The sequence below is a fragment of the Pararge aegeria genome, chromosome 1, assembly GCF_905163445.1.
Source record: "Pararge aegeria chromosome 1, ilParAegt1.1, whole genome shotgun sequence".
Classification (NCBI taxonomy): domain Eukaryota; kingdom Metazoa; phylum Arthropoda; class Insecta; order Lepidoptera; family Nymphalidae; genus Pararge; species Pararge aegeria.
The window spans coordinates 244,319-263,585 of NC_053180.1; the positions used below are offsets into that span (position 1 = coordinate 244,319).

At 40.7% G+C, this 19,267-nt stretch overlaps 1 protein-coding gene across 1 annotated transcript; it reads right to left on the reverse strand.

The window, feature by feature from the left end:
• Positions 1-1,999: 1,999 nt before the first annotated feature.
• LOC120623777 lies at positions 2,000-18,664 on the reverse strand. The gene is made up of 17 exons (XM_039890043.1): positions 18,604-18,664; positions 13,048-13,137; positions 12,909-12,959; positions 12,767-12,844; positions 12,379-12,543; positions 10,791-11,139; positions 10,473-10,572; positions 8,472-8,589; positions 8,281-8,410; positions 8,108-8,223; positions 5,964-6,075; positions 3,708-4,015; positions 3,511-3,637; positions 3,342-3,447; positions 2,655-2,738; positions 2,446-2,543; positions 2,000-2,198 (listed from the first exon to the last, which is right to left on the reverse strand). The coding sequence occupies exons 1-17, from the start codon at positions 18,662-18,664 to the stop codon at positions 2,000-2,002; spliced, it is 2,292 nt and encodes a 763-aa protein (XP_039745977.1).
• Positions 18,665-19,267: the final 603 nt, after the last annotated feature.

The following is a 19,267-nucleotide window of genomic DNA, read 5'->3' on the forward strand; positions in this document are numbered from 1 at the left end:
GTAAGCGGTTCGTGTAACGACCTTGCGCGTCTATATTTACAAGTGTATTGATTATTCGATACTTTTGAAATATTTATAATTCTCAAACTCAACTCTATGTCATTATCAGTAATTGTACTGGTAATTGTACTGGTACTTGTAAAGGATAATTATAAAAAGTATAGTGTGTGCATCTAATCAACCACTGGCACCAGACCCTCAATGCCCTTAAATTTTACCTCGTTAAAATATTTAAAGTGTACTCATTCCGATTACGAGGCCTAGTAATAGTCCCGTATCGTTATTTTTCGTCACTACCTACCCGTACCTTCTCCCCCGTGCAGGGAGTGGATAATTTGCGCGCCTGCTGCCTTCCTTTGATATGGTAGGTAGGTAATTAATATCTTCTAATATAAATAAGAGTACTAGGTAGTAGACGGGTTCTTCAGACTTAGGTTCAGTTCCGTTAAAAAAAAAAAAACAAAAGTATTTTCTATTTTGCACTTCTTATAAATATATATTGTGAAAAATAGCGATTAGATGAAATTCAATAATAACAATTCATATATGATTTTTTATTAATGCAATTAATATTCAGATTAGGTTAGGTTAGAAAATGAATATGACGGGTGCCTAGGAAAATAGAAAGCTACAAGAGGTTTTGGGAAACAAGTAAATCAACCTCTTCAACACTCATGTCCTGGTATGGCAACGACATTGACGCACGGTTCTGTAGAAACTAGAAATAGCTACTAGGAGAGAGGTATCTGCAAGAGCTTAGTAGGAATTGGGCAAATGAACCTCTTGACAACTTCTTGTGTCCTGGTAACTACTAGGAAATGAAATGAGCTACTAGGAAAGTAGAAAGCTACAAGAGGTTTTGGGAAACAAGTAAATCAACCTCTTCAACACTCATGTCCTGGTATGCCAACGACATTGAGGCACGGTTCTGTAGAAACTAGAAATAGCTATTAAGAGAGGGGTATCTGCAAGAGCTTAGTAGGAATTGGGCAAATGAACCTCTTGACAACTTCTTGTGTCCTGGTAACCCAACAACTTTAGATCATGGTTCTTAAGAAACAAGAATGAGCTACTAGGAAAGTAGAAAGCTACAAGAGCTTTTGGGAAACAAGTAAATCAACCTCTTCAACACTCATGTCCTGGTATGCCAACGACATTGACGCACGGTTCTGCAGAAACTAGAAATAGCTACTAAGAGAGGGGTATCTGCAAGAGCTTAGTGGGAATTATTTAAATAAATCATCGTTTAGCAAGCACATTACTTGCTAAACGACTATTTCAGAATGCTAGCTGTACCCTATATAACAAAGTTAACTTTATTTTAAATATATCCTTTAACTGTCATAACTGAAGAAGTGCTATAATACAGCGGCTTAGGAATCTATTCTACAGTTATGTAAAAAAAATAATAAAAAGATGCTTCCAACTTCAACAGATTTTTAAAACCGGCCCAAACTATAGACATTCATATCATCTTTATTTACTAACGTTATTTATTGTTAATATTTATAACTACTCGCTTTATTTACTTAGTTCCATTTACGTTTTAACATTATTTAATTTACTTACTTTTTAATTAAGTGCACTTGTTACTTACATTTTAACTTACTTTTTTTAGTAACATTATTTACTTGCGCACTAAGAATAATAATTGAGAACTCTGTTCCTACAAGGAACAACAAGGACACAAGAAGTTGTCAAGCGTTTGATTTACAAATTGCAAAAACCAAGTTTTTCAAAGATTTTACTGAAAGTGGGTAGTACGGATATTGGTCTTAAGTAAGTGGAGTTAAAAGTAATACCCGATTTAAACAATGGAACTACTTTACTAAGTTTCATTAGGTCAGGAAACACACCACAATGTGTTTTGTTTGTTTGTTTTTCTTCTACTTACGAGGATCGCGATGAAATGGATAAGGAAACAACAATTCTTGACTTTCTTGGGGTTTATTAGAAAAGGAAGAATCTTTGTTGCTAATTTGACATTTCGCATATCGCACTACAGCACGTCGTCGTCTTCTAGGCGCGGGTAAGACGGGTGCGTGAGCACGCCGCACGTGTTGGCGCGCGCCTGCACGCGCACGTAGCCGCGCTCGCCCCACGCGTCCGACCACGAGTTCTTGAGGATGAAGTGCGGCTCGCCCTTCTCTTGGCCCCATCCCACAGCGAGGACGGCGTGCTTTGCACTCTTCTTAGAACTGTTAACAATAATGGAAACATTGAGCAGTGAGATGGCAACCGAGCGAACATTCTGAACTCAAAAGTTGACTGTCTCTACAACATACCGATTACCGACGCTCGACTTTGCGGTATGCGAGGAGAGGATAACCTCGGCTGAGCTGAATCTCGGAACCGATTAATCAATCTTACTTTTTATTTTGGAAAACACAATTAAAACAATAACAAACGCTTACGTCACGCAGTAACAAATAACGCGACACTTACCAGCGTTCGTCATAGAGCACCCCGGCCTTGTACAGAGTGAAGCTCTTCGGACTGGAGTCCACGATCACGACGGCCGGCCCGTGCTGCTGGATGGCGACCTGCGCGTGGCAAACGACTTTTAGTGAACTCCACTTCTTTGAGCAACCGGCCGTTGCAGTACAATTGTAAAGTGAACCAATACGCATGGCGGCGCGTGCTCGGCGGCTCACCTGCAGCGCCGGCACGCTGTGCTTGGTGACGTTGACGTGGCCGCTGATGCGCGCGGCGGCCGGCGCGGCGCGGCACGCCTGCACCTGCGCACCGGGACGACCAATCTTGTGAAGACACTTATTATTACACTGACATATTAATTTGTCATAATAATAATTAATATTTACAATTATTTTGTCCTAAATTTCATTTCCAATGGTTCCCATTATCATTACGTTTTGTATACCAGATGTTTATACAATTACACCAACTCAATTTTAACACAAAATGGTTAATTCTGTTTGGAGATGTGGCGGAGAATCGCTGATATAGCATTCAATATTATGATTGTCAACAAATGTAATAAATACACCCTGCAGTTAGGAACCCAATTTTGTGTAGATATGTTTAGCAAGATTTCATCTAGTTTAATTTAATCAGAAAGCGTACCGAATTTAGTTGCCGCTTGCAGTAGTAGCTGGTACTCCCATATTGTAGAGCTACTGCAAATACGTCCTCAAAATAAATATGCAGGTACGCAGAGGAGGCATAGCGGCACAAGAGAGCTTCATGACGTTTATCTTCACATCAAAGGTTTTACTTCCAAGGTACAATAGATGTTACGTTGTTATGTTACATGTTACGTTGTTATGTTACGTGTTACGTTGTTATGTTACATGTTATCGCATCGTGTATCGCGAGCCCACCTCCCCCTCGTAGGGCGCGTAGTCGTCCAGCGCCGCCAGGCCGCGCTCCTGCACGTAGTCGTAGGCGCGGCTCGGCCACGTGCCGCCGCAGCCGCGCGCGCCGAACCTGCGCAACAGACGGGCGGTCAGCGGCCGGCGGCCCGCGCGCCTCGGCCCCCGCGGCACTCACTCGTGCGCGCAGTCCACCAGCTGCTGCTCGGAGAGCGGCGTGAGGCGGCCGCTGCGCCGGAACAGCGCGCCCTCCACCGCGCCCGCCGCCGCGAAGGCCCAGCACGAAGCGCACGTCGCGCCCTGGACTGAAGGCGCGCGAGTTAGTTGAGCGCGGCGCGACGCAGTGCGCGGGCCCGGCGGCGCGCGGACACTCACAGCGCACGGGCGACACGCCGCCGCGCGCGCGCCAGTCGAAGCGCGCGGGCAGGCGGCGCTGCAGCGCGGGCAGCGCGCGGCGCGCGTGCGGGAAGCGCTCGGCGCGGCGCCGCTCGCCGTCGCGCGCCACGCCGCGCAGGCCGCGCGCCTCGGCGTGCAGGCGGTCGGCCAGCAGGTTGAGGCCGAGCCGGAACGAGGCGCCGGCGCGGTTGCCGGCCGCCACGAAGCGCGCGCTCTGCCTCAGCAGGTTCTGGCGGACGGCCTCCTCCGCGTCGTCCGCGTACTGCCGCCCGTGCTGCTGTTTGAACCTGTACACGCAAGAGTGACACTGCATTTTGCAAAATCTATCGATAGCTTTCAATTTCGATCAGCTCGCGGTGTCCTCTGTTATGTGTTTCGATAAAATGCCTCAATGTTGCACGAGGAAACCGAGAGATACCACCACTAGGGTCTGTTTAAAACTATTTTTATAATTGTCAGATTATAGAACATATTATAATTTAAACGCATTTCTTCTTCAAAGCTATGGTTGTATTTATATTGTTACAGGACAAATTTGAAACTGTTCTGTTAGTCTAGGAAATTTGTATTATTATTTTTTTTGTTTTGTTATTCCGTTGTACGGACCACGGATATCGGAGGAGAACGGAGAACTGTCATCTCGGGCTGTCAAAAGTGCGTCTCCCTTGCATCTGCAGTGGAAGGCCGAGGACGCAAATTTTCAACTGGGATAAATTACTTCAGTCCAATTCAATAACGTTATTTGAAAAGTGTTATGTTCTGATCTGGTGATGTAATAGTGAGAAAGCATTCACCATAGTAGTGTGAGATTTTGTTTGTGAAATGCGATTTAACATAGTGTCCACCACGATGGTGGACACTATGTTAAATCGCACTAAATAGTTATAATGTGTCTGCTGCATCCCTAAGATAAGTTTTTTTGTGATTTTTTTATTTCTTAAAATTCCAAATAATGTTTGCATTTTACACTGTTTAGTCCGTTCAATTTAGACCAAAAAATGAGAGTTCATAATTATAAATAATATTTGAAAGTTCCCCATCATTCCCGTGTATGGAAAAAAAATATTCAAGGTCAAAGGTAAAAAAAAAATAGTTTTTCGCGATTTTCAGCAAAAGCGATAAGTTTTATCATAAAAGTGTCTTAGACAAAAATTGTAGATCATAAAATTATCTATAAAAATGTATCAATATTTTTTTTCATTCGGCCACCGTTTCTGAGATATAACGATTCCAAAGTTATAAAAGTTGTTATCGTCATAATCGGTCGTGCTCTTATGTTGAATCACAAACAATGGAGGCTTCCTTTGATTCCGACGAAGTGTCATGCGATACATCGCTATTGACGCAATTTTCTTGCATCCAAAATGAAGACGAAGAAGAAGCAAGAAAATAAGAACAAGAAGAAGATCAAGAAGAAAAATTTGAAACTTACGAATCAGGCGAAGGAACTAAACCTCTTTTTTTTTATTGACATCGCTTTTAACTTTTATGATCTTTGAAAATTTCCATTTTTTTGCAATAGTTTTACATTAAACAGGATCACAACAGACTTCAGACAGTTTACCATCTCCTGCGGGTGGCTGATTGGATTAGAGTCATATTGGCCTCAACACTAATTCTCAGCTCTCGATAGAATTTCACAAGTAAAGTACTATATTTCGTTACACAATACAATCTAGCTAACGTGAACCGATCACTGCACCCTCACTAGTTTACGCAATGGTATAACCTCGTGGCCGTAACTAGGACCGTGCACTTTGGGTTTCCAACATTTTATTTATTTATTTATTTATTTATTTAAGAGCACTAACAACATGCATATTACACGTTTTTTAAACATAGGACACACACGAACACATGGACTGATATGCACGTCAATGACAAGTGCACATAGCATTGACAAAGCGTCATATAAACTTAATTTGCAAAAAATAAAAAAAATTTAACACAAAATTTAACTCACCGATAAATGTTCGGTGAGTTTTTTTCTAAAAGCTGTGGGTGAGTCATGGAAGATATCGATGCTAGGTATCTTTTTAGATAAATCGTTGTATTTCGCACAAATACGTATAATAGGCGCTTGTTTTCCGAGATGGGATTTAGTAAATGGTATATGAAAAAAATTTGTCATTTTTATATCATTATCAGCTATCAAAGTCGACTGTCTGCTTGAGACTGATCTCAAGCGATCCTCTATCATTCATGCACTGCCCGCCGAGTACTCCCGCGCCTCACCGCTGCAGTCGCGCCGCGTCGTGCTGCGCGTCGTGCGGCCGCGTGAACTCCCGCAGGGGCTGCAGAGCCGGCTCCGACGCGCCGAGCGGCCGCACCTCGTCGCACAGCTCGGCTGCAACAGCGACCCGGACACCGGCCACTTAACGCCAAAACATATCGCGCTGGTCGCACATCTTTCACCCTATTCGAGATTTATAAATATATATGCCCTACATTTTTCCATTGTAACTGTACTGTGAACTGTGTTGTAATGTCCCATACGAACAGTGTATGACAAAAATAAAGATGAGTGTTACTGAGAGCCCTATTGATTGAAAAAGGTTACTATATATGTAAGCTCACTGGTAAGCCCCATTTCTATAGTCAAAATAACGAAAATAGTGTTAAAAAATATGGACAAACAGGCAAAAGATAGTAAACAAGGTAATAAATCAGTATAAGCTAAATAAACTAATCCAGACATTTGCATCTATGATTTACCGAGCGCTCAAACGATAATTCAAAAATACTACAATCACATTTCAAACGCGAACTCTTTAGCCAATAATTATAATCCCACCACCAAAAAAATTCTGTAAAAAAACTAGCCAAGTCGCGATAGAGCTGCTCGTTTATCTCTAAAAAGTAATGAAATCTAGAAAAAGTCGTGCCAAGTCTAAGGTCCTTACTGCGATTTCTTTATTATTATAATAAATGTTGTGTGAGAGGATAAATTAAAAAATACATTAATCACCTAAAATCTCAAATCGAAGACCAACTCGTTCCAACAAATGACTTAATAGTACTTCCACTAATTAAAAAAAATAATGTTATTTTCCTTAAACAATACCAAAAAATAGCAATATAATTTTTTAAGTCCGCATATGTAAACGATGATCAGAAAATAATAATAAATTTAAACAACTAAAAATCAAGAGAATATGTAAATCTGAAAACAGAAATGTTAAAACCATGTGTTAAACATATAGTAGCTCCACCTATTCGCCAGATTATGAATTGTTGTTTTATTAATTCAATACTTTCTAGTAATTGAAAATACTCAATAGTGAAACATTTGCATAAAAAATAAGATAAACGCACTTTAAATAAGTAGCGCCCGAAGACTCTTATCTTAATTCTGTCCAAAATATCGGAAAGGCAATGTACAGTAAAATACATTAATTTATCACATCTAAAAATATACGAAAAGAACAACAATTTGGATTTAGAAAAAACGAAAGCACAACTCTAGTATGCTTTGATTTAAATGAAATTATAACACTGAGTTTCGACTCTGGAAAGTCGATTGTATCAGTATTTCTAGATATGAGTCTATTTGATTTAGTGTCAAATAAAATACTATTGACTAAATTAGAATGGTATTTAAAGGGAAAGAATGAAGGCAATCAACCTATTAGAGAATATGTCTAAAACAAACTAAACTAAAATTTAAACAAATTAAAGCAAACCAGTAAAGCTTAATATTAAACATATGTATGATAAATATAATCATTGGAAAGTACATATTGAAAAATTGTGTAGCAAACTTGATCGTTTTGTCTATTTTCTAAGAAGACTTATGCCCGTTTTGATGCCTAATGATTTGGGTGATGCGTAGAGATAAAACGTTTCACCTACTCTTTGATGATTACTAACGACGTAAGGAGCCATCTAAAGTTACGACAATGGCGGTGCATAATGCTTAGAGAATTTGTTACATACGAACCCATCCTATCCTCAGAAAATCGCGACGTGCAACGACCCACAAACCTATTGGAGGTGACCTGGATTCACTGACGTCAATCGCGGTTACCCTTTGAGCGTCAAATTGTATAACTTTTACAATTTGATCTAACGTCGATCGATAGTAACTAGCTGACCCACGCAACTTCATCTACACTTAACGGTTATTATAGGTTTAAATATCTACACCTATCGAGTCAAGTTTAACTTACGATATTGTTTTACTAGTAAAAAACCGAAAGAACTACAGGAAATAATTCGCTCTCTTGACCAAAAAGGTTCCAAAGTAGGGTTGTAAATTAATGCATCGAAAACAACCAATAATCAACAAACCTCCAACCTTCAATGGAAACAATATAGACTATGTAAACCGTTGAAATAAATGAGTGAACAAAATCATACTAACTTCGAGGGGTACGAACCTAGGTCGGCTTCAAAAAATTCCGGTCCTCGGTTGTGATGGCGCGCGTCCAAGTACAAGTGCTGGTAGCCGTCGCAGTCGGCGCCCAGCACCGAGCTGTTGACTGCCACGCGGTACCTGCGCAGAGCGGGCGTCAGCGGCGGCGGGCGGCGCGCAGGCGCGGCGCACACTCACCGCAGCGGCCGCACGGAGTCGTCGGCCTCGCGCCGCACCAGCAGCTCGTGCAGCGCCGACAGCGCCTCGCCGCGCGCGCCGCCCGCCGCCGCGCGGTGCTGCCAGCGCTCGGCGCCCAGCTCGTCGTAGCCTGCGCACACCCCCCGTCAGTCCGCCGCCCCGCCACCCCGCCGCCCCGCCGCCACACTCACCCGCGAACGCGAACAGCTGCAGGTCCGGCAGCGCGGGGTGCGCGCGCGCCGCGGGCTCGGCCACCGTGCTGACGCCGCAGCGCCGCACCGCGCCCGCGCCCGAGCGGTCCACGTGCATCTGTAGTAATATAATATGGTCTAACATTTGGAATAGAATAAATAAATAAGGTATCCATACAAACAAATTGTAATAAACAGAACTAATAATAAGTCAAGAAAATTATATCGATACGACACCAGTTGTTGATTATTCCCGATTTGTGAACGAACACTTCTTGGTAGGAGGAATGTCAATGTCAGTAGGAAGAATAAGGGGGAATTAATCGGTGATGGTGGGCAAAACGAGGATAGTGAACTTATAAGTACAGTTGGTAGAAGGTTAAAAGGTCTAGAGGAAAAAAGTTAAAAGGTGTATGTCTAGGTTAGACCTAATTTTGGGAAGAAGTAATTGTCTAGAAAGTAGTGTTGCCCAAATTCAGTCTTGGTCTTGCAGTCTTGGTCTTGTTCTTGCGTTTTTGCAAGACCAAGACCAAGAACAAGACCGCGTATTTTTAGCAAGACCAAGACCAAGACTGACCGTGCAAGACTTGAGCAAGAACAAGACATAGCCTGCAAGACTCTTGCGTCTTGCAGCTAGGACTTAGCGCTATTTCACGGAGTAGTTAGGTGTAACAGTTCGGTGTATAGGTAGGTAGGTACGCTTAGGAATTCTATGAGACGCAAAAAACTATATCAAAGAATATGAAAAACTGGACCTATGCGCATTACGACTAATACCATAAACATAGCGAATAAAAAAATATCTATTAAAATCAAACTGAGTGCATGCATAGTTATGTTTTAACCATCGGCACTTTGATAATGCGGCATCAAAGGTTTTGTACTTACTTCTCAAAGAAATTTGCCGCTTTTCGGAAGTACATGGTTATGATACACGCGCCGGCGGCTTCTTTTGAAATCTAAAACAATCGTTGCCGCCGCGCCGAAATCATAACATTTGACACTATTCATGCAAAATAATTTAGAATTTTAAGAGTACCTACAGGTGTTCCAAAGAATAAATAAGTTTCAGAGTGCTTAGAATGAAAATGAATACATTATACTGATCACGCAAGTAGTATTATGATTAGGATAAAATGGTGAGGATAGGTAGTAGATGTCATAATAATTCATTCTAGTAAGTAATTATAATATTGATTACTTATATGGTTTTAAACTAATTACTTAGGTACTATTATTGTACATTTAGTCATTATATTTCTTAAGTTTTTACAAGTTGTTTTAGCAAATGTAAGCTTATAAATCATAAATGTTTATTAAGAAACAGTTACTTCCATGGAAAACGACATATAGGTCAGTTGATTTTTCGAATTTCTTATCAAATCTTCAGTTATTTATTAATCTGCTTGATCTTTACTATGGCTATGTTAATTCAAGCTCACAATGTTCCAATTCTAATACGTTTTTCTAAGATTTAAAGTAAACTTTAATAAATAGTAATAGACTAATAGGTAATTGCAAGACTTGCAAGACTCTTGCTGCAAGACCAAGACCAAGACCAAGACTGGGAGCGCAAGACCAAGACCAAGACCAAGACCAGGTGTATTGGCGCAAGACCAAGACCAAGACTGGCTAAGTCTCGTCTTGTTCTTGCATTTGGGCAACACTACTAGAAAGGAAAGTAAAACGAACAACCAGTTTTATTGACGGGAGTCAAAACTATCCAAACCTATTAAGTCGGCAGGTACTACGATAAATTATAAGTACCTGCTTTAAATAATCAAAATAAAGGAAAGCCTGACGTGATCTAGAAACGACTCCGAAATACACAAAAACTGGAACCACCACTTCTCTTCGGGTAATGCCAAAAATGTTATAAACACATGCGTGTTTTTAAGTAATCATACTTTAAAATTCGTTTCTTTGATTTATTCGATTAAAACGAATAACAATTATCAGTGGACGGTAGGTCCTGCAAGGAGTAGCAAGCTGGAGTCTCACCTCTACCCTCTGCACTAGCCCGTTGGGCAGAAGTTTGCGGAACGCGCCCGCCGAGCCGTCCTGGAAATGGATACGGGAATCTCCGTTTTCCGGATTCCACCTGCGTAGTAATATTTTGAGTCATTAAATAGTGTGTTTTAAAACTATATAACATCGCGCTACGACCAAAAGCCAGCACGACCAAGCTACAATCATCAATGAGAAATGTTGCAAAAGCCTACTCCCCTCTTAGTGACACCAAAACATGAAAGCAGTTAATAACTAATGCTCATTCACCGCGCGCGCTTCTGCGACACGGGCTGTCGCCGCACAACATACCACACGGTGTAGGTCTCTGAGTAGTCGGCGCGCGGCACCGTCAGCAGTGCGCGCAGCTTTAGCGGCCTCTCGAAGCGCGGCGGCGGCGGACTGCCGCGTGCGCCCGGCGACAGCGGATTGCCGCGCGCACCCGGCACAAGCGCGCGCGCGCGTCGCGTCGGCTCCCGCACCTCATTGCCGGCGTCGCCATCGCCACTGTCGTCGCGCTCGTCGCCGTTGTCACCGTCTTCGCCGTCGTCCACAAGCAGCAGGCGCTCGCTGGCGTCGAACGCAGACTGCAGGATGGGCGGCTGCGACGGGTCGCTCGGCACTTGCGCACGGAACTGTTCCACGAGCCGCTGCGATGACTCTTAAATATGCGAAACTATGCATTGGTCTCTCCCGTTGCATTAATTCCAGTCGTTAATATAATATTCTTTTAAATTCAGTCATGTGACTGACGTAATTAAAGCCTTTGAATTATTAATTATTAAACGAACAAATCATCAATTGATATTGTTGCACCCGACATAGCATTAACATTCAATAACTGTATAGGTTGTGGTGTGTTTCCCGACTTAAGGAAACTTAGTAAAATAGTTCCACGTAGTAGTTAGTAAATCGGCTAGTACGATTACTTCTGACCCCACTAACTTTAGACCAATATCCGTACTACCCACTTTCAGTGAAATCTTTGAAAAACTCATTTTAAATCAATTACTTTACCATTTTCAAAAGTATGATTGATATGATTTTAAATCAATTACTTTACCATTTTCATAAATATGAACTTCATACAAAGCAATTTGGTTTTACACGAGGTCGCAAAACAATAGCGGCAGGTGTTCAGCTAATACAAAACATATATGAAGCCTGGGAGGAGTCACATCACGCACTAGGCGTGTTCTAAGATTTGCCCAAGGCGTTTGATTGTGTTCAACACGAAACGTTATTCAGAAAATTACACCAATTACTATTTACACGATAGAATTCAGAAAGTGGGCGTAAATGGAAAAGACTAATGGATCAGTTTTGAAAATTGGTGTCCCACCGGGGTCTATATTAGGACCATTTATGCTCCTTATTTACATGAATGACCTTCCTTACCTTTTCAAGGACAAACACGAGATAGTTCTGTTTGCTGATGATATCTAACTTTTAAAATAAATCGCCGTAAATTTGCTTTTGACGACGTAAACATCTCTCTCGCTAAAGTGATACAGTGGTTTGAAGCTAATAATTTGGTTCTTAACGGAAAAAAACCATGTGTATAAAATTTTCTTTACCAAATGTTAAACACGTGAGAACTGTACTACCTAGGAATAACGTAAGATGCTAAACTTCAATGGGTCCCTCGTGTAAATAATTTATCGAACAGGCATCGTTCTGCTACCTATGCGGTAAAGAAGATAAGCATGACCGACGTAGAAACTGCTAGGCTGGTCTATTTTCACAGCATAATGTCACATGGTCTATCCGATCGGGCAATGTGCCTAGTAAATATGTACCTACAAATTTGAGAAACTACTGGCTTCGTCGAATTATCTTATCTAAGGTTTAGACTGTGTAAAATGTATAGCTGTTTGTTTTCCAAAATATGCGCACGTACCGGCGGGAGGGAAAGTCGCGGCGAGGGGGGCCGCGCGGTCGTCGTCGTCGCCAGGCGGCGCAGGGCGCGCGGGGCGGCGCGGCGCCCGCTCCGCGCGCCCACTGTCCTCGTCGGCATCGTACTCTGCGGCCAGTCGTCTTCTATTGGCTCCTACTTCATACTGATCTGCAAAAATTAAAGAAGGTATAACGATTTCATCGCTGACTCGAGCGGCACGAAACCGGGGATCGTGGAAGCTTAGGTGGATTTAATTTTAATTTGGGCAACTTTAAAATGAATATGTGAAAACAAAATTACCCGTCTCGACTGACTTCGCGGCGCCGACACAAAGGTTGTGGTTTAAAAAAATGTTTTTTTTATCCGCTTTTAGGAAACGATTGATGCTTACCGAACTCCCGCGAATCCTGCAGCGCCACCGGCAGCAGTAGAAGCGGTAGACTCGCCACGCGGTAGGGCTCCCTGCGACCTGCAAACAGAGCTCTCTCAGAAAAACTCCCAGCAACGACACGAGAGGATCGCGTCATGCTCACCAGTGCGCAGGCGTTGCGGCCAGGCATAATCGGCGTCGTCGGCGTCGTAGCCTGCACAGAGAACACGCAACACACATCACGCATATGTATCAACGAGCACTGCGTCGCTGCTAATAAAATAACTAATTGTAAAGCTTACCAGAGATGAGCTTCAGGAACGTTTGTAGAGCTGACGGCGCTGCAACTTCCGCCATCACATCGCTGCCGACGGCCGCACACGAGGTCGACCCTGGAACACATGGCGACAAGTTAACCCGTCACGACTAATCGCCGAGACAACATATACATAAGAAAGTAATAAAAATGGGGAATACCGCAGTACTTTAACACAGAACGTGCCTGCATCTCTGCGAGACGCGCTTGCTAAAAAAATATAGAGAATGGAAAGCCCAGGTAGTTAGATATTCCTTTCAATAATACCCACAATGTTCAGGATGGCACTTAGATCTTTCATTAATTAACAGTATTATTGAAGCTAAATACTAGTTTCTTAGCAGTACTTATTTATTCTCATGACTATTATTCTTCCTTCCTATTAAAGTATTAAATTTATAAAAGACATCATTAAATCCCACCAACCTGCTTTAGAGCAGTGTTGTGGGTCTGTACTCTATAAACCTGACTTCCCAAGGAGTGAAATAAAACAACTGGACTGACTCTAATACTGTATATTAGGCTTCTCTATAATTCATATTACTTGTTACCTTCAAATGACTCTACTACCAGTTCGGAATGCTGTCTTCGGCAGAGAAGACCACTGGCAAGAAACTCTACCGTTGCTCTTTTATTCAATCAATTAAAAAGACTTATAAACACAATTACAACATTGTTATATGTAATAACGCTAGGCCCTTTGATACAAGACATATTTTAAGACAGTTAAAACATAACTACTATGATCACTTATAACATCAGGACTTTTGGAACAAGTTGTTTGTATAGAGCAACCTCTGCTACATAAACTGTGTGTGTAAAATAATGCTAGGGCTCCATATATGATACCAATAAATAACCCAAAGGATGAGATATACTTATCTGATGCAACATCAGGTACAACCATAGTACCAACAACTTTTAACAACTTATCTCAACTCCATCACCAGTATATACAACTCTTGTTCCGCCACAACAGTATTTCGTTACGTTTATCGTTTCCATTATAAATCTTCTATCCTCAATTCATTAATTTAAATCCGTCCTCACTTTTTCTTTGCCGCCAATCTAACTTGTCAAACTCGCGTCTCCCGCCATAGATCCTATACTTTTATTTGACAGTCTACTAAAGTCCATTATTCTATTTTCAATACATTATCAATGAGTATACAAACTATGATTTGTTGATATATTTAATATAATCATCGGGTTTATCATAGATAAAGTGCTGTAATTCCCTATTTCCTAACACGCTCGTAGAGACGCCAGCGGGTCGGCTATACCGGCTGAAACATCGTATTGGGCTTAAGCTAAGATTTCGTTCAGAAAATATTTAAAGACAAAGTCGGTATACTTCCGGTGTGATATCGCATCTATTATTACTATTAACTATTAGTATTAATAAAATAAAACTAGCTGTGCTGTTTAACTTGGCCGGACCGAGAGGGAGGCCGGTGCCGATTCACTCCCAACAAAAAAAAAGAAAACTATTGTCAACTTCTGAAACGCTAACTCTTCGTACTGTTGGCGGTGGAGACAAGTGGCGGCTGGGGTGGGCACACTCAGGGTTCAGCCTGGAGATTGGGCGCCATTTGCGGTAAAGGGGCTGTGATCCCCGCTCTGGGGATTACTTGGCCTAAAGGTATACGTATACAAGTTATAGCGATATACAGCGATTATTTTTGACAAAGCGTGAGCCTATTTATTGTTATAATTAATAGAGATATGTGTGATGATATGATGTAGTAACTAATTTAATATTAGATACTTATTGGAAATAGGAAATCAACAAAACAGAATTAATAAACAGAAATTTTAAAACTCTCTTACAATCCTTGCATGCTAATAGTTTTCTTATGTATACATTTCCATATTGTAAAAATTAGCCATACCAAGAAAATGCCTTCAGATATATTTTAAATATGACCTTGTACAACATATGTACCCACATATAAAAAAGTTAAGGATATTGACTTTAGCAAGTGTGCAAATGCTTATTGTCATTCAAATATTCATATTTAATAACTCTATAGACCAATCTAAGTAAAATCTTTGAAAAACTTATACTTATTCAATCAGTTATTTAACTATTTTAATAAAAACTATTTATTGCACGCCAAGCAATTTGGTTTTACACGGGGGCGCTCAACGACCGACGCTGCTGTAGAGTTAACACTGAATATATTTGAAGCCTGAGAGGAGTCACGAGATACACTTGGTGTCTTCTGTGACCTGTACAAGGCTTTTGATTATGAAAATTACACCACTATGGAATTCAGCGCATACCTCTACATTTAATGATATTGAGCATATCTTCATAGCTAAATTCTAATTTGACTGTGAGATGGTGAAGACAAAAAAATGAAACCCCCGGCTAAATTTATTGGTTCTTCTTACAGCAGGGCTCACTTGGAACCCCCCAAGATAGCGAATGTAGTTGTCACCATCACCTCCCAATAATGGCAATTGGTAATATATGAATGAACATTTCATACTTGACGGCCGAGTGGCGCAGTGGGCAGCGACCCTGCTTTCTGAGCCCAAGGTCGTGGGTTCGATTCCCACAACTGGAAAGTATTTGTGTGATGAACATGAATGTTTTTCAGTGTCTGGGTGTTTAACTGTATATTATAAGTATTTATGTGTATTATATTCATAAAAAAATATTCATCAGCTATCTCAGTACCCATAACACAAGCTACGCTTACTTTGGGGCTAGATGGCGATGTGTGAATTGTCGTAGTATATTTATTCATTTATTCATTTATACTTCACAAGTATGAAACGTTCATTCATATATACTCGTAGCCTGCGATAGGTCTACATGAATAAAACCTTTTTGAAAATACTAATTTGACAAGTTTAATTAGAAAGTTTATACAAATATGGTACATAATATGGCAAATAAGTCATTTGTATCAGTACTTTAGTAGTCGATTGTATCTCCGAAACTATGGGATTCCGAAGGCAGTTTATATTCACCATCGCATGAGTACATTATTGAACACTTCGAAATATACCTAACACTTTAAAATCCCGAGGACGAAATAAATTCTGGCGATCGATGGTTTCACCGAGTTATGTCGGTACTCTGTATCAACTAACAAAGGGCGAGTAGTAGCGGTGCGCATAAAGTCATGGCATTATATAATAATAAGAAAATATTTTTAGACAGTTCAAGTTGGAGCAAGAAGACACAGGAACTAGACTAAAGTTATAGAGTTCCATTATAGCCCGGTCGTCCTTTTCTCGGTAGGTACTACCTACTTTAAAAAAAATATTATTAGTTAAACTTGGTAGTAGGTAGGTAGTTTATTGTTACGCTTTTCTTATTGCTTGGATTATATTATTATCACTAAGTATTTAAACAAGTTTTCCAAATCTACAAAAAAAGGTACAAAAAATCTATCTGGAACTCTATCGGTGGCATTTAGCCGTGCAGTCTGGCGACAGTGGGCGAGGTCGTGATCTACTCGTCGGCGTCACCTCATTCGCGTTCCACAAAAGGTTATGAATTTACATATTTTATACCTAATTATTAGCGGCCGGTTGAGACGATGTTGGGCATCCGTGAGCGGTGCGGTGAGGCCGCAGTCTCGGCAATCCGCAACCGCAGACGCTATTAGCGTTTTGAATGCCCGCAGTACAGATGAGTGTTACAATTTCTTGTTTATATGCATTCAAGCGCATAAATACATAGTCAGGAAGCTCTGGCAGGACATACCAATATAATAGGTTCAGTTTTAGGATTGGAATGGATGCAAATATTAATAAAGAAAGGGTTATACTATGTCGTAGAATACAACACACTATGGAAAAATCCTAATCTAAGATGACGTCCGAAACAAAATGACGTGACAGAAAGAAAGAACGTTGACATATAAGAACTGACATCTCGGTATCTAATCAAAAAAAAAGATTTCGTATCGTGTCGAGGACTGTGCGTCGTTAGGTTAGGTTAGATTAGGCTAAAGATGAGACTTTTTGAAGTAAAATTGATATAAATTAGAAACAAAAAATAACTAGCTTTTGCCCGCGAACTTATCCGAGTCAGTTTAAATCCGCCGCAAAAGCTTCTGATTTTCCAATGTTAGTTCAAGCCTAAGTTGTTTTTGAAGCCTTCCGCAGCAATCAGGCCCCATCGTTCACAAAGAATGTGATCCAAGCCCCGAACCTGTTCGGTGTTAATGATTACAGATTTTCCTTCCCGGTTATTTTTGAATTACTTTTGGTCACAAACTTCAGGTGATAATAAATACTAATAATAATTACTAATAATAAGACCCTATTTTCTTCGCAATAGCCCCGGTACTGAAGTTACTAAGTCTTTTTAAAAAAATGAAATTGTTAGAAAGTTGAAAGAAGTTTCTGTAAAAAAAAATGTAAACCTTCAAAGTGTTGTTCTGTGTTAATTAGTTAGTAAGTACCTACGTTAACTCTGTATAACAACATCATTTTGTGAACATTTACGAGAACTTGAAATCCTTGAATCGATATAATATAATTATTGTTATTTTGATTAGGTAATTAGATAGCACAAACCTGTAAAAGGTAAAATGTGTAAGCGTTGGCCGTGACTCTGACCTCCGACTAGAAACACGTTGTTCAGAAACTTGAAATAAAATGATATAACCAAGAATATGTTCTAGGAAGCACCTTCGATGAGTTCCGGCGATTGCGGGAAAGCAACACTGCTACAGAATGTTTCTTGACTCACATGCATTTAAAAGGTTTTTTTAACCCCCGACGCAAAAACGAAATTTCGAACGTTATAACGTAAGCCAATGCAGCAGTGCAATCAGTAGGCACCTAGCCTACTGATTGCTCTCAAGGGGGGTTTTTGAAAATTCATCGCAATGGAGTAAAGTAAGTGAAGCGTAAGTTTGAATTGAGGTCACAATTTTTTTTTTTATCAATTTAGTCGCAATCTATTAAAAATGTTAAATTCAAGTTTTTAAATAACAATTTTTAATTTTGATTTAAAATAAAAATGTCATAATACCGAAATACCAATAGTATGTATGGAAAATCACAAAATTTAACACAGATCAGTGTACCCGCAGAGCACAGATTTTGGGCTGCAACTGACATCCGTGAAATAATAAATAAAATAAATAAATATACTACGACAATACACACATCGCCATCTAGCCCCAAAGTAAGCGTAGCTTGTGTCATGGGTACTGAGATAGCTGTTGAATATTTAAATGATGAATGAATGAACATAAATACTTTTAATATACAGATAAACACCCAGACACTGAAAAACATTCAGGTTCATCACACAAACACTACCCAGTTGTGGGAATCGAACCCACGACCTTGGACTCAGAAAGCAGGGTCTCTGCCCACTGCGCCACTCGGCCTTCAACATAATCTTAGTTCCTAGCAGCGAAATAAGTATCTTATGTATTCCTTACTACATTCCGAAACTGAATAAATTTATTTAAAATAAAAACGTTTAGAAATATAAAACTTCCGTCACGGGAACACAATACGGAAAAAGCCGCGGTCTACCGCTAGTAGCAGAAAAGCTTCTCACCAATGAAAGCGACAACGCAGCCGAACAGAGCGCGCGCGCAGGCGCGCCGTGTCGCCGACATATCAGTGCGGTGCGGGCGCAGGCGGGGCCGCTTAGCGGCAGAGTGCGGCCCGCGCCCCCGCGCGCGCTATATACGCCGCGCCGACTTGTTCCGCTTTGACATCTCATTTGAACGAGCAAAATACCTTATTATATTTATACACTCGTTTAATATTAGGACAAAGATTGAGAACCTGTCCTGAGTCACCCATTTCATTATTATTTTAGTAAAGACGAAGTCGCGGAAGCGAAGCTAGTGCTTCTGCGCGCGACTTCGTCTCTCGTCTTCGTCTGGGGGACTTCAGATTTGGGTCCAAACTGAAATAAATAATGTGAGTAATAAAAGTTACACTCTTATTATAGCTCGCGCTGTAATAGAGAAAATTAGCACTTTTTATTTTTGTTTAACGCACATAATTTAAATTAATCCGCGTGTAATTCAGTTATCACGCTCTAAACGTGTTTTCCCGTAGGAAATAGATGTTTGCAGAAAAGTGGCATTGGCTACTTTTCATCCAGGAAAAACATGAAACATTTTCAAACCGTGATAATGATTGATCATACATAAAAATAATGCAGTACATGTTTAAATTAATGATTATTATCTACAAAAAAGTCCGCGAGA